Genomic DNA, 15,645 nt, shown 5'->3' with positions numbered 1-15,645 from the left:
CTCTCATAGTTTTCATGCAGAGAGGACCTATAGGGTCCGGCTCCTCTGTCAAGGGACCGGTCTCTGAACCTTGAAAAACTCAGTTTGTCCATATATTACATTTTATAATCATCCTAAGTCTTCCAAACACATTTATGAATAAATAATCTCACAACAAATTATTAACAGTCATACCTGAAATTCCGAGCACCATGAACAAATCTTTTGATCTTGAATTAACCAATCGTCTCTTCAACTTTCGTCTTCAACTCTTCAAGACCCCGTTCAACTTCACAAAATCCGCCAATTAGAAAAATTCTTAACAAAATTGAGAAATGGGTGGTTAGGATGATGTAGGCCCTCTAGGATTGAGTAAGTAGTTGGTTGAATAGTATAATCTAACGAATAAAAATAATCAAAGGGTTAAATCTAACGGTGGAAAACTCAATAGCACCAAATTCTTGGTGCTACTGATAATACCCCAGCCGTTATATATATATATATATATATNGCTCGAGCTCGGCTCGACTCGAAATTAGGCTCGCTCGAGTTCGGCTCGAATTAATTTCAAGCCGAGCTTGAGCCTAGATTTAGGCTCGAAATTAATTTCAAGCCGAATTTGAGCTGACATAAGCTCGCTCGAGCTCGGCTCGTTTCCACCCCTATCCACAACATATTTGTGAAGCAATACACATGCACTTTAACTAATAAATATAATTGAAAATGCTCAAGAAGGCAATTAAAAAAATATATATATTTTTTCTAATATTTGACATTTTTCTTAAGATATGTGGCATACATTGTCTACTTGCACTTTGACTAATATATATAGCTTCGACACACTTTAAGTGTACAATGACTAGCTTACTCAAAATCATTTTTTATGACCTACATATTCATAATCATTTTTAATGACATACGCACCTATAAATTATTCTAATGATAGAGCTTTCAGGTCAAAAATCCAAATCACGTTGTAATGAACCATTAAAATTGCTAATTTTGAGGTCACTCGGATGATAAGATGACCGCAAAAATTTTTGCAATTTAAACTGTTAGAGATTTCAAATGCTCGAGTAATTATGACAGTTGTCGATTCGATTGTTCTATCATCAGAACGACGATCCGATTGTTCCGTCATCGGAAAACATGACGGTCAACCAATCGTTGATTGGAATCACATTAAGTCGTACAGTTGATTGGAATCACATTAAGTTGTACAGTTGATTGGAATCCTACAAAACAAACATAAATAAAACAGAACTGGAATCCTACAAAACATATATAAATAAAACAGATCGCATCGCTGTGAATGAAAATCAAACCCCAAAGTTCTGAATGTTCGATGAAAGGCTATTCGATTTGAATGATCCTCTGATTTCCACTGTGGTCTGCATCAAAATATTAGCCGGAGCATATAGGAGAAGAAAAGGTTTACCTGAGCCAATCAAATTGACATATATATATATATATATATATATATATTTGACAAACTAACATTTCATATTGACCCGATAAAAGTGATGTAAATTATTAAAANTATATATATATATATATATATATATATATATATATATATATATATATATATATATATATATTTATAATTCCCAGCCAATGATGTTCAAAGAACCAGACAAGTTACACATACAAAGTTACAAACAGCACAAACAGAGTGGCAGAATCTTACATGAACCATCACAACCATCACTCAGTAAAAGCTGTAACGGCAAGCAAAAGCATCATCTAAACATGATTTCAAGCATAAGGGCTTTTGGAAAATCTTACCGTGTAGGACCCCACCCATTCGAAACTATACTGGTGGTGAGGTAGCCCTTGTATTTGGAGTCACAGCAGTAGATGGAGAGGGTTGAGGAGAGGTAGGAACGATGGGGCAAGTTTCCGGTAGGACGAAAGAGCTTGTGGTTGCTAGAGGAGAAGGCTGTGAAGTGGTAGGCTTTCTGGGCGTAGTTGGAGCGGCAGGAGATGTCGACTCGTGTCCTGTGCGAGATGGTGTCGGGGGAAGAACCTGAGTGGGGTAAACCTCGGTCACCTCTTCTATGCCTTCGTCCACATAGATGACATCCTGCATCGTGAGTTGGTGGTACTCGACAATTTCTCTCAGGAATCTGTTCTCCCGTGCATACACCGAGTTCTCGTGTGCCAGCCTCGCCTTCTCAGCCAACAGTGTCTCTAACTGTAGCCGAATCTGAAAAGACACAAAAATTGACAGTTAAATGAGCCGACCCAACATGTTTCTTCTCTTAGTTACTGTTTGGTTCGGGATTAAAGAAAAACTAGTTATTCCAGAGATATGGTTAAGTTCAGAGTTAAGGTAAGGTTAAAGTATTTTTGTGTTTGGTTGGGGTTTGGTGGAGTTAGGTGGGGTTAGCTAATCCGGGATAACCCATTTGATGTGGTGTTAGTTAATCCCACCCATTTTTAGGGGTGTTTGAAAATAATATGGGGGTTAAGAGGTGGACCCCTTAACCCCTAACCAAACAAAGGCGGGAATGGCAGAGACTTGGAAACAATTAGGACATTTGACAGAAAGGTTTAGACAGTTTGTGTTCCAAATAAGTATTTAAATGTTAAATAAATTGAGCATTATTATGAAGCACATCCACAGAGTCGGCCAACTTCCCAGAAGTTGGGTTACGTCCACCAGCAAAGCATTGAAATAATCTACAAATATGAAATAAAGAAAATTTTGCCATAAGAAATTATGATGTGCCTGATAGCATTTCATCCACGTGCACATAAATGTATCAGGTATATTTGGAATTCCTGTACGTTTGGTTACTAAAATTGCAAGTGCTGAGGAGCTTAAAATGTTTAAAAGAAACATAGTTTTCACTAATTCTGATTGTTTTCCTATACCTCGATTGCGTTGAGGCACAAACTTAATAGGCAACATGGGAAGTCCCTATCGACAGTAGCAAGCATAACTTGCTGAAATGGGCTGTCATTGCCCCAAACCATAAGCATTGCCCCAAAACCATAAGGTGGGCACATTTTGAACAATGATCAGCTAGTGTTCATCAGCTTGGTCCACACAACACTAACATAAATCAACAGGGTTGCACGTCCAACAACAGACTCATGGGCGCTATTCTACTTGTGGGTAGTACCTGCACCTTAAACGAACATTTATATGAACATACAAAGCAAATAGAAGCAACAAAGGGGATATATCCACTGAAAGACTAGGGTAAAAACAAGTAGCTCAAATAGAGAGAATTTCTGTTGTGATTCACCAAATCTCAAGTGGGCAAACAATAAATCAAAAAGCATACCAGATCGTCATCCTCGGGGCTATCTCCCTTTTCATGACTTTCCCTCAGTATTTTGTTCTCTTCTTCAAGCTGAGCACATCGTTCCTTTGCAAAAGCTAGGTCTGCCTTGACGGTCTTCAGCTCCCGTAGTAAAAGTTTCGCTTTAGCAGCCATTGCATTTGCAACCTACAAATAAATTTGAAGGCATTAAATCATTTCAAAAAAAGGTTAAAATAAGAGAATTGCCAACAGCACGGCCAAAATAATTTGTACTTTCGAATCTTTGACAGAGGAAAGACATCCAACGGGTAAGAGATACAGTTCTCAATAAACACTGCAGACCTAAATTACGCACTGATATAAACACTCAGGGTTAACTGGAACCAATCTAACATGGTATACCTCGAGGGTTTTCAAGTACGAACAAACTGCTTTAACACGATAAAAGCCAACTTCCCACTACCTACAAAGAGACCAAGGATTTAAGTGCCCATCAGTATGAACCGTGCCCACTATGACCATACCATACTGACAAGAGATCGGCACAATATAACCCCCGTCCCCTGACGATGGCACGGCTCAAAACTCTTTTCTTAAAAATTAACAAATAGTTATCTCAATAAAACTCAAAATACTTGATAAAGATATATAATAAGCAATTAAAATATATTGGTCCTAAAAGAAAATAAATATTTCATGCCATTATATATCAGCACACATGTATTTTTTATGACTGGCACACGTCGGCACTGCACGGCAAGCACGATGTTGTAGTGTGCCAACAAGTTTTCAGCACGATCTCGTGCCACGACAATTAAATCCTTGAGAGAGGCTATGGCATGTGATACAAACCACTCAATTAAATTTGGAAGGATTAGCTTCTTGTGTTAACAATCAGAAGAAAATTTTCCCTTCCCGTGAATATTTAAACTACCTTGTACCATTATGACAAAAAGGCGCCCGAGTCCAAGTACTTGAGAAGCATACATACTGAATTTACTATGTGGGTGTTTGGGCCCATGGTCACTGCAGGCGACTGCAAAAAACCCACAATATGATGAAGCTCCGCATGCAGAGCTTCCTCAAAAAGCCGTGCACAAATGTAATTAAATAAAGAAGACAAGAATATGGAAGACAGAATATAGTAACCCAATGATACACATTTGCCACCTTACGTCGCGAGATGCCTTCAGTTGAGTTTCATAGTCAGTTCGAGTCCGAGGAAGATTTTGTTGTGTAAAGTTTGCAGCAGTCTGACTCTCTAGATTTGCACCACTTTCTTTTCTCCGAATGTTTAACTTACGAGTTTCATGGATGATGTCAGCTGTCTTATTCTCTACAATTGTCCGACCCTCCTGGACATATAAAAACGTCACATATCAATATAACAGTACAAAGTTACAATAAACTAGATAAGCTACTTGAAGGTGAGAAGATCCCAGTGGTGAAGAAGCATTCATCAACTCAAAATAAGACAGACTAAATGCGGAATATAGGGGGATAAATTGTAAAACTGATCTCCACATGGAGGTGTTACCAATAGTAACTATTTTTGTTTACCGAATACCAGGAAACATAACTAGCAGTTAAGAAAAGAAGCTCAAATTCGTAACCGGACAGATATACATAAAAAAGAACTGCGGCTATAGAACTAGGTTCTAACGAAGCAAACTTCACATTGCCAAGAACGTTTATCTGAATGATTGAGTCAACAAGTGAAATAAACCTGCATTATCTATTGATATTTCAACATTTTTATTCATGAATAAGAGCAAGTAAAAAATTATCCACTGTTAAACATGGACAAACTTTTTTTTTTACCATTGCTTTTAAACTTCTTTCACGTTAATACCATGAAAGAATCTACCTCAGCATCGTACAATGGAAGCACACATGCAATATATCAGCCATATATGCATATCTAAGAGACTGTTTGTTTCTAAAACTTCTTTCCCCTAAAGAACCATATGCATACCTAATGGCTACATTAAATTAACTTGGCTTTTTACCATGCTTTTAAAATTTCTTTCACCTTAATACCATGAAAGAATCTACCTCAGCATTGTACAATAGATGCACGCATGCAATATATCACACAAATATGCATATCTAAGATACTGTTTGTTAGGTAAGCGGAGAAAGTCACCATAGAGGAAGACAAAGTAGAGGAAGTGAAAATGTTTACCACTTTACCCTTTTCACCCGCTTGTTGGCTTGTCCAAAAGTCTAATGGCTACACGTAATTCACATTATATTACAATAGTTATTGATGGTTGTAGATTTGAATTACGTGACTTCGCACCTAGCACAGACAAAGTCACTTACACCATTTTGAGAGTGTAACATTAAGTTTGATTTCATCATTTTGATTCATTTTTGTAACGCTCCAATAGTTCCACATCGGGTGAAAAAATGATTCTGATTAGAATATATGAGGCCTACACGCTAATAATAATAATTGGGGTTAAGCATTTTGGGCCAGTTTTTGGGCCCAACGAGTTATTGTTGCTAGCGGGTTGAATCGTTACAATTTTCACCAAACCAAACAGCAAAACTAGTGACTTGCACCAAAAATGTAGTTCACCCGATCTCAGGAAGGGTTTTTGTCCCTCCCGATCGAGGTAGTTGATTCAGAAAGGGCAGACGGATGAAAGGGTAGAAAATTTCAGTTAGAAATGGCATAACCCATAATATATCAAATAAGAAGAAAAGAAGTGTTGCACAATCCACCGAAAGGATCTATCGAAAAACACTGAAACAAACACCACCAAATGTATAGATGTACAATCCAAAAGCTGACATCTTAGAGAGTGTCCATCCGTGTCAACCATTATGAACACAAAGGATGACCGGTCTACCATATTCCACAATACGATTTGAACAAAATATGAGAAATCTTGCATCGAAATAAGATATCTGTATTATAACTAATGTGTACAAAAGAATGTGAAGACAGAAAATAGGGTTCAAGGAAAAATGAAAAGAGAAACTTACTTCAAAGGCATTCTTTAATGTGCCACCAATGAAGTTAAAAGAAGATGCAATTGCATCTGAACTCTTCTGAGATTGAGGAGCTTCGGCCTTTTGATAACCCTCCGGTGGTTGATACGAATTATGGAGCTGCATTTAAAAGTTGAAGACAAATAACAAGACTATTAGTGCAACAAATCAACATCTGTACAAACAATGTCAAGTAGCAAGAGAATGAGAAATCAAACCAATGACAATAGAAAAACAATATGCAAGTGAGGTTTAGAAAGGTTGCTTGTAAACAATGAAAATTCACACAAATGAAAGAGATTAGAGATAAAAAAAATGGTTTCAAGCAAACACCATATCAATACTTTGAACTTCATAACTGCAGATAAGTTCTTTCCATATCTTTCAAACAGACATAGGACAGGACGTCCGACAGGACGTCCGACATCATTTCTAGTTCCTGGCTACGTGAATTCATACTGCCACCACCAACCTTCCGAAAATGATTGACATAAAGTTAATCTAAATAGAAGCAGGATGGTTCTGTATATGTTAAAACGAAAAAGTTTTTGACAAAACAACTGCATTATGCCTAATGCAACCTGCAAGTTACAACAATATATGCAGAGATAGAATAGACATCAATTTCAGAAAGTGACACTTTTAAATCAAAAAAGGATGCGCTATAACTGTTATGGAATATTTTGTAACAATGATGAACATAAGAGATAAAGACCTTAAGTAAAAATGACAGACATATAAGATAGTTTTATGATCCTTACCTGACTACGAGTTGATTGATCACGTGTTTGGGAATGGTTTCTATCAGGAGAAGAATTATCTTCATCAAGAAATGCTTTAGCTTTTCTAGCCAAAACCCCCCAAAATCCGTATTTTGACTCATTCAAGCTTTTCATTGATGTATACTCATAAGCAGAATCCTGCATTTAAAGTATCATACTCATTATAGTACCACATACTTGCTTAAAAAGTACTTAATCCATGCTTGTTGGACTGCACTTCTCAACACGAGACTCTCCAAAAATAACTATTATACATAGCTAGGTAACATGTATTACAGTAGAAAGCATAGATATTATGACAATTCAAGAGAAATCAGAGATCAAAATTAAGGGGAAAGCATCATAAATAGTGCAGGCATAAAAGGGGAAAAAAGAAGTACAATCTTCACGGAACTTCTTCAAAGCACAAAATCCCATTACCATCAGGATAATTAACAATCTGATATCTTAGTGAGATTCAAATGAAATCACAATATAGTAAATACCATGGCGCATCTATCAACTGAAACAGAAGCACACTTCAACTATATAAAGTTGCATAATCACACACACCCTTTGTGCAATTTATAATGAAACCAACAATAGGAACTTGTATGCAAACTTCGAATAGGTAGACAAGTGTTAATTATCGCTCAATTATTGGATTCATCCTTCAAGAACTAAGTGCTTCCTCACAGTGATTCACAGAATCTTAATCGCATATTGATGGGCAATCAATTAGAAATATGCTACAGCTCTCGTAATACAATCTTATGCCACTCGTAAAAGAACCTCAATTAATTATTACAGTGGAGGGCAATAGTGAGAATCCGATAACTCCACATATATGAACATTGAAATTTCTTATTTCACAGCTTTGGTCTAACACCAAGTATCTTTGCTAAGCTCTATACTCCAGTGAGAACATTTTAAAAGCATCTGCCTTCTGTGTGTGCCATGATGTTAAAAAACACAGCAAGTGAGCCCTTCTGGTTGTCAGATACAATGCACTCTAAGTTATGTAGGTGGAGAGAGCCTCTCTCTCTCTCTCGTAACATGCAACTCCTGTTTGTGCTGACATTCTTTCTTTTGGAAATTTAATAATGTTATTCTTTCAAAGATTATTATTGTCAGCGCTTCATCAATAAAGTAATAAGCATTAATGCCACATATTTGATTATTATCATCACATTGCTGTCAACATCTAATGTTTCATATATGGACTTAACTAGCACTTTTCATTGCCCCAGGTTACTACTCACTACATAGTAGACGAGGGGAAGAAAACAACTAGAGACTAGGAGGCAACAAATTCAAATATCTTCAAACTTTGGTTTAGAAAGTCATCGGCATCACAAACAAAACTAACCGGTTCCAATCCCTCCCTCCACAATGCCCTTGAAGGGGTTGCCCTCCCTCCCTCCCTCCCTCCCTCCCTCATGGAAATCTCCTTAAAAAAGAGGTTGCATACTGTAGCATATTATCTTTCGATACATTGAACAGTAGTAAAGAAACTGCCCATGAAATATATATATATATATATATATATATATATATATATATAGAGAGAGAGAGAGAGAGAGAGAGAGAGAGAGAGAGAGAGAGACCGGCTATTATACTCTTATGAGTATGATCGCTCTGGTACTCATAAGTTGTTTTCGATGATAGAGCTTCCGAATCGACGATTCATACCGTTAAACATTATCAAGAGCATTAAAAACTTCCAGAAATCAAATTTCATAATATTTCAACATCATTTACCTTACGATCAAAAGGTCACAAAATTGTCAATTTTTTATGGCCGGTATGGGATCCTTGCTAGTTTAACGGTGTAAAAGAATTAAAATAGGTTGAATATTTGATAGAAAATTATATTCACTACCTAGATAAAGATCAATAACTCCGATCTTAAATTGAAAGATCCGATCATCCATTTTTAAGACGTTGTTCGATTTTGACCGTTCATTTTATGCCCGCTTGATAGACTTTATTATGATTTTGAAATATTACGAAATTTATTTTTTAGAAGTTTCAAATATTCTAAATCATATTTAATAGAGTGGATCGTCAATTTAAAAGCTCCATCATCGAAAACAACTTATGATTACGAAGGGCTCTATACCCATAAGAATATAGTAGCCCTACTGTGTGTATATATATCAAGTATTCAAGTTGAACCTCGGGAAATCAAGGAAAAATAGATAACTAGAAGTATCAATGAAACTGTTAGGGCAACCCAAATATATGTGTAAAGTTCCACAAAAGGAACAAGTACAGCAGAAGCACTGAGATATCAAGGAAAAAAAAACAAACACGTCTAGAATATATTTTTCTTCAATGTGATTGAAACACATCAAAGAAACTGTTGAAATCTAAAAATATATGCCTAGTTAGACCCAAGTATTTCAGGGGGAAAAAAAATCAATAACTAGAAGTATCAAAGAAATTGTTCAGGCAACAAAAATATACAAATGAAAAATTCCTATGAGTTATAATCGCAGATCCCTACCAAGTAGGGCACGCTACAAGAACAAGAAACACGTACACAAAATAGCCAAGTATCAGATAATTGGAATGCCAAGACACAAAGAAATTGAAAAAAGGTAGAAACTTACGTTATATCAGCAAAACAGGAAAAAGAAGAATCACACTAGATAATGATGTTTCGTTGTAACTCTTTGGATCCATAAAGAAAAACCTTAAGAGTCAACAAAATCACATGCTAGATAGAGATATAAGCATTTCAAGTGACAAGAAAACAAGATTGTAACAAGAACATGCATATCTTAAAATCTGATTCTACCAAAAAAACCCTAGAAGATCTGATTAAAGTATCTTCCCCATTCAGACCGACTCCAACGTCTTCTATGCATTTCCCCAATTTTCTCACCCCGCGAGAACAAATCCACTCCACGACATCAATTCGCAAACCCCAGAACACCCCGCCACCCAAAATTTCCGCAAAAACCATACAGATCCTGCTACTTCAACGACGAGGATGGATCGACAGAGAAGAGTACAGCAGGGAAAGAGACGATGAAAAGGAGAGAGAGACTCACCCTAGCTCTTGGGGAATGAGACGAGCTCAGGCGATCGGATTCGCGGCGGTGGGCAGCGGCCGCGGCGGTGGCGGCGGACTCGCCATAGGCGGAGGAGAGGGAGGAGTCGCGGTGGGCGGCGGAGGCGCGGATCGCCTGCGCGGCGAGCGATGGCGCCGCCACCGCCGCCTCCGCCTCGCCGGTCGCCGGCGACGGGAAGAAGCCCTCGTAGGAGGCGGCGGCGGCGGCGGCGGCGGCGAAGGAAGAGGAGGAGAAGGAGGAGGAGGAGGAGGAGAGCGGGGATCGGGAGTCCTCGAAGGTAGAGGAAACCCTAGAAGAGGCGGAGGCGGAGGGGAAGGGGGAGGCGGCGGCGTGCTTCCTCCGATACGCCATGCTCTCCAACTCACTCGGAGCGCGGCGCGAGCGGTGGGTCGCTACTCGACTCCGACCCACGAGCTCGGGGTTTTCTTTTCTTTTCTTTTCTTTTTTTCTTTTTTTTTTTTTTCCGAATTAGGGCGTGGCCGGTGAACGGCGTACGCTACCTACATTTTGGCCTATTAATTACGTGTGTATATATATATATATATATATATATATATATAGAGAGAGAGAGAGAGAGAGAGAGAGAGAGAGAGAAAGTCTCCTGTACTTTCGAAAGTACGGAGACCTTCGTGCTTGTAAGTTATTTTCGATGATAGAAAATTCGATTCGACGATCGACTCCGTTAAGTATAATCTACCCTATTAGAACTATTTAAAAACCAAATTTTATAATTTTTTGACATCATTTACCAAGCGATCAAAAAGTCTCAAAAATAACTATTTAATGGCCGATGTGGCACGTTTTTAAGTTTAACGGTGTAGAAGTATTCAAATTAGATGAAAATTTAATAGAAAATTCTACTTAACATCAATAGTAAGACCAATCGCCGAATCGGATGTCCCATTATTGAAAACAACTTATAAGTACGGAGGCTCCCGTACTTTCGAAAATATAGAAGTCTAGCTATATATATATATATATATATATATATATATAGAGAGAGATTCTCGCCTGAGCGAGAGAACTTGTTGGGGACGGGAGCGCATCTTGAGACGAGAAGAGAGAGAGAGAGCGAGGGCTGCTGTGCTCTCAGGAGCACGGAGACCTCCGTGACCTCCTGTGCTCCTGAGCGTTTTCGATGATGGAATTTTCGAATCGACGCATCGCTCCGTTAGATTGATCTAGGCATTTGAAGTTTCTAGAAAATAATTTTTGCGATTTTTCGATATCATATTACTAGTGATCAAAGATTCAAAATTCATAATTTTAATGGTTGATATCTCGTTTTCAAATTTAACTGTAGTAGAAGTATTCAATCAGGATAATTTTGATAGAAAATTCTTTATACTATCTACAACAAGATCTAATATTTCTGATCGAAAATTAGTGCTATATCACATTTTATAGGATTTTTTATTTTCACCTGCGCTTAATAATTATTGATTTGAATCCTTTCGATTGCTAGTAAATGATATCGAAATAATCAAAATTATTTTCTAGAAACTTTAATACGCTAGATCAAGTCTAACCGAGCGATCGTCGATTCGAAACTCCATCACGAAAACGACTCAGCAGGCACGGAGGCCTCCGTGCTCCTAAGAGACAGCAAGCCCTGCCTATATATATATTATATATATATATAGATATATTATATATATAGATAAAATACTATCATAGCGGATCTTAATATATATGAGTATATGATATATTTAGTGAATTTTGAAATGCATATATGCAAATTGTGATTTTTTAATGTACATTTTGGGCCTACTTGTGATACATTTTGCCACAAGTAGGCCAAACAAAATGTATCATTAAAAAAAATGTATCATTTGACAAAAAAAGATGTAATATTATATATTAATTTATAGGACTGCGTTCTGATAGGTATGATAGTATTTCAGTCAATTAATATATATAACTTTTTAAAATTTAAAACAAAAAAAATTATAACAAAAATACAAAATAAACTTATATATCCTTTTATATATTATAAAAATAGTTTTTTTCAATTTTTTTAACTCTCCGTATTTGTAAAATTAAAGTATTCTAATAACTTTGCTTAAAGATTCAATCAAACCTAATAGTTTTAATAACTATTTTATAAACAAAACTTTAATTTAAAAGTTAAAATTGGAGGAATTATTTTAAATTGCCAAATACATAAGATTATCTTTACCTTACTAAAATTTATTAGAAAAAGATGTTATTATTTGCACATGGTGTATATTAACGCACCATATACCGCAATTTATATTATAAAACTAATTTTAATATCAAATTGTAATTAAATATATCTAAGTGATGAAGTCTAATAATTTAAATATATTTGTTGAATTAAATTTTAAATTTACTGTCAGAGATTTGAAGTATTAGGTGAATGTAATTATATACATTCAGTATGAATACTTAATTATGGACTGGGCTCTTTGAAAATCTCTTTTTTATAGTTCTAAGAAAGAGAGAAGAAATTTTTAATTGCAGCTGATATATACTATATATACTAATACTTTATACAATGTAAGTATATTAGATGATTGATAAAATAGCTAATAGTTAGTATTATAAAAATGAAATATGTTATAGTATAATATAATATAAAATATAAAATATTTTAATAATTTATTATATTATAACAAATTATTTTTAATTTATATTTTATATTTGATCTACGGCACAATTGGCGCGTCAAAAATTTCTATTGGCTAGGGATTATAATTAAGTATGTGACATGTTCTTATTGGTTAGGGACTATAATAGAGACATAGCTCCTTCACAAATCAATTTTATATCCCGTCTACAGCACAATTGGCGCGTAAAAAATTTCTATTAAGTACGTGACATATTTTATTGGCTAGAAGCCACTTTAAGTCATAATCTAAACTTAACTTAACAAAATAATTAAAACAGAATAGAAATAAAAAATTCTTCGGTTCTAGAATTCGAAACATATCTAACACTTCGATCGAATTGATCGTTTCACCAACATCTTACATTCAAAGCCTCTGTTTGATTGTCACCTGAGGATGTAATTATAGATATACGTGAGTCACAGGCGAAGGTCATTGTCTCTCCACCTGCTATTTTAATATGCAATGTACTTCATTTTAAGATAATTTGTCCTTTTAAACTGCTGTTGTACAAGAATATATTGAATTGCTATTTATTCTCTACCATGCGGAGGTTCTACCCCCCCTTTCGTATCAGAGAAGTTGCTAAGTGCTTGCTTTAAAAGCAGAAAAATGATTTCATACAAGAGCCATAATACCAAAAAAAAATTGGCCTTAATTAAGAACCCTGACTTATGAGGGTTTATATAAAGTTGAGGAGATTTTGCGTAAATAGCAAAATTCTACCACTAAAGACAATGAAACTCTTTGGTATTATGGCTCTTGTATGAAATCATTTTTCTGCTTTTAAAGCAAGCACTTAGCAACTTCTCTGATACGAAAGGGGGGGTAGAACCTCCGCATGGTAGAGAATAAATAGCAATTCAATATATTCTTGTACAACAGCAGTTTAAAAGGACAAATTATCTTAAAATGAAGTACATTGCATATTAAAATAGCAGGTGGAGAGACAATGACCTTCGCCTGTGACTCACGTATATCTNAATGAAAGCTTTGCGTAGTTCACATTCATTGGTCTACCTCCCAATTACACAGTAGTAGTTCCTTTCAGGGGGAAAAAGAAAGAAAATGAGTGATTCAGTGTACCATTCTTTCATTGCAGAGGTTTAAGGAAAAAAAAAGAATAACAATTTTGTATTTTCTTTGAAGTAATATTCTGTTGGAGGTTATGGGTTTTTAGAAATAGATGGCATTTTAGGGTGCTTGAAGTATTACAACAAGAAACATTAAGTTTGGAAAGCTCAACAATGTTACATCCAATTTAGGAGAACCTTAGTGTTAATAAGCAAGCTATTGGGCTCCAGTTGATATGGACTCGAATACGCTTTCACCTATTGAGAGTATTACACCAAGAGACATCAAGAGTTATGTAATATTACAAAGTATCTCGACATATCCAGGTATTTTGAATTTCGGCGTGAGATTACTACTGATGCTGTATTAAAGCGTTTGGTTTAATACAGTAATGTAATACTAGATTACAGTGTTTATAGCGTTAATATGTTTGGTTCAGTTTATAAAATTTAGTAATCCTGACATAAAAGTATAGTTTTTTCCAAAATTGCCCTTGTTGTGGTCATTTGAATATTATTTTTTGCAAAAATGACGAATGGAGGGAGGGAAATCGTGATGATTACTTGGGAGGACGACGCAATAGAAGATGATACGTGTTCGTGCGAGAGAGAGAGAGAGAGAGAGAGAGAGAGAGAGAGAGGGTGAGAGAAAGCGGCGTGCGAGAGAGAGGGTCGGGGGGAAGGTGAGAGAGAGATGAAAATAATGCTGTTAATTAGATTTGGGGTTGTTGGAGGGTAATATTGTCATTTTACATAATATGTAGTATTAACGGGTTTCAGTAATGCAAGATACACGACCCCCCTCCCGTTAATATTTTCGATGTAATCCTGCTCGATTTGTAATGCTACATTAACGACTAGATTACATAGCGGATTAACCAAACACAGTTATCCTGGCAGGATTGCCTGTAATCCTGCCAGGATAACTCGAACCAAACGCACCCTTAGGAGAATCCTGGGATTAATAAGTAAACTATTGGGCTCCAATTGATATGGACCCTAATACGCTTTCACCTATTAGGTCCAACAATATGTTCACACACAAATCCAATAGGTGAAAGCGTATTAGGGACCATATCAACTGGAGCCCAATAGCTTATTTATTAACCCCAGGGTTCTCCTAAGCTGGATGTAACACTGTTGAGCATTCCAAACTTGATGTCTCTTGGTGTAATATTTCAAGTACCCTGAAACGCCATCTGTTTCTTTCAGTCTGTACATTTCAGTCTTGAAAGAATTCCAACATATTCTTCTAGAACTACTTTCTATGCCTAGGATCTGGTTGGTATTAAGATTCATCTAACGCTAGTATAAAAAATAGGGTTGAAACGAAAATACATAGAGGTGTGCTTCTCCAGTTTTAGATGGAAATAAAAAAAAGATTATAATCGATTTATTACGATATATAAAATATAATATTATGTGTGAAAATAAATAAAATACGTCTTAGTGGATTGCCATATGTTACTTATTATTTATAGAAAAATGCTCCATTTTCTACATCTTGACATAGGACTAGTGGTAGATTTTAATAAATGAAGTTAAGGATTAGGTCCATGGTGGTATGTCTAAAGTTCTTTACTTCACCAAAAAATGGTCTATTTATTTTAATAACTCTGTTTTTTTCCCCTTTTTTTGCTATTTTGTTTTCAATTACTCTGTGATATGCTCTGATTATTTCTAACGAAAGATTAAAATCGCCTTTGATTACTGAAAATAGTCCTATTTGTTGAACAATTTCATGCTCATTACTTGAAACAAAGGTTATTAAGCAACGCGGTTTGTTTAAGTTAACTGGAGTATAGTAATGAGTTACAGGACTTGGAAAAAGTTTTTGAAATCTTATT

At 35.9% G+C, this 15,645-nt stretch overlaps 1 protein-coding gene across 1 annotated transcript; it reads right to left on the bottom strand.

The window, feature by feature from the left end:
• LOC109708850 lies at positions 1,598 to 10,592 on the bottom strand. Its single transcript, XM_020230720.1, has 6 exons — positions 10,075 to 10,592; positions 7,016 to 7,174; positions 6,249 to 6,374; positions 4,430 to 4,609; positions 3,276 to 3,440; positions 1,598 to 2,188 (listed from the first exon to the last, which is right to left on the bottom strand). The coding sequence occupies exons 1-6, from the start codon at positions 10,444 to 10,446 to the stop codon at positions 1,793 to 1,795; spliced, it is 1,398 nt and encodes a 465-aa protein (XP_020086309.1). The 5' UTR covers positions 10,447 to 10,592; the 3' UTR covers positions 1,598 to 1,792.

This window comes from Ananas comosus, linkage group 4 (assembly GCF_001540865.1).
Source record: "Ananas comosus cultivar F153 linkage group 4, ASM154086v1, whole genome shotgun sequence".
Classification (NCBI taxonomy): Eukaryota; Viridiplantae; Streptophyta; class Magnoliopsida; order Poales; family Bromeliaceae; genus Ananas; species Ananas comosus.
This window is presented reverse-complemented; position numbering and strand designations above follow the sequence as displayed.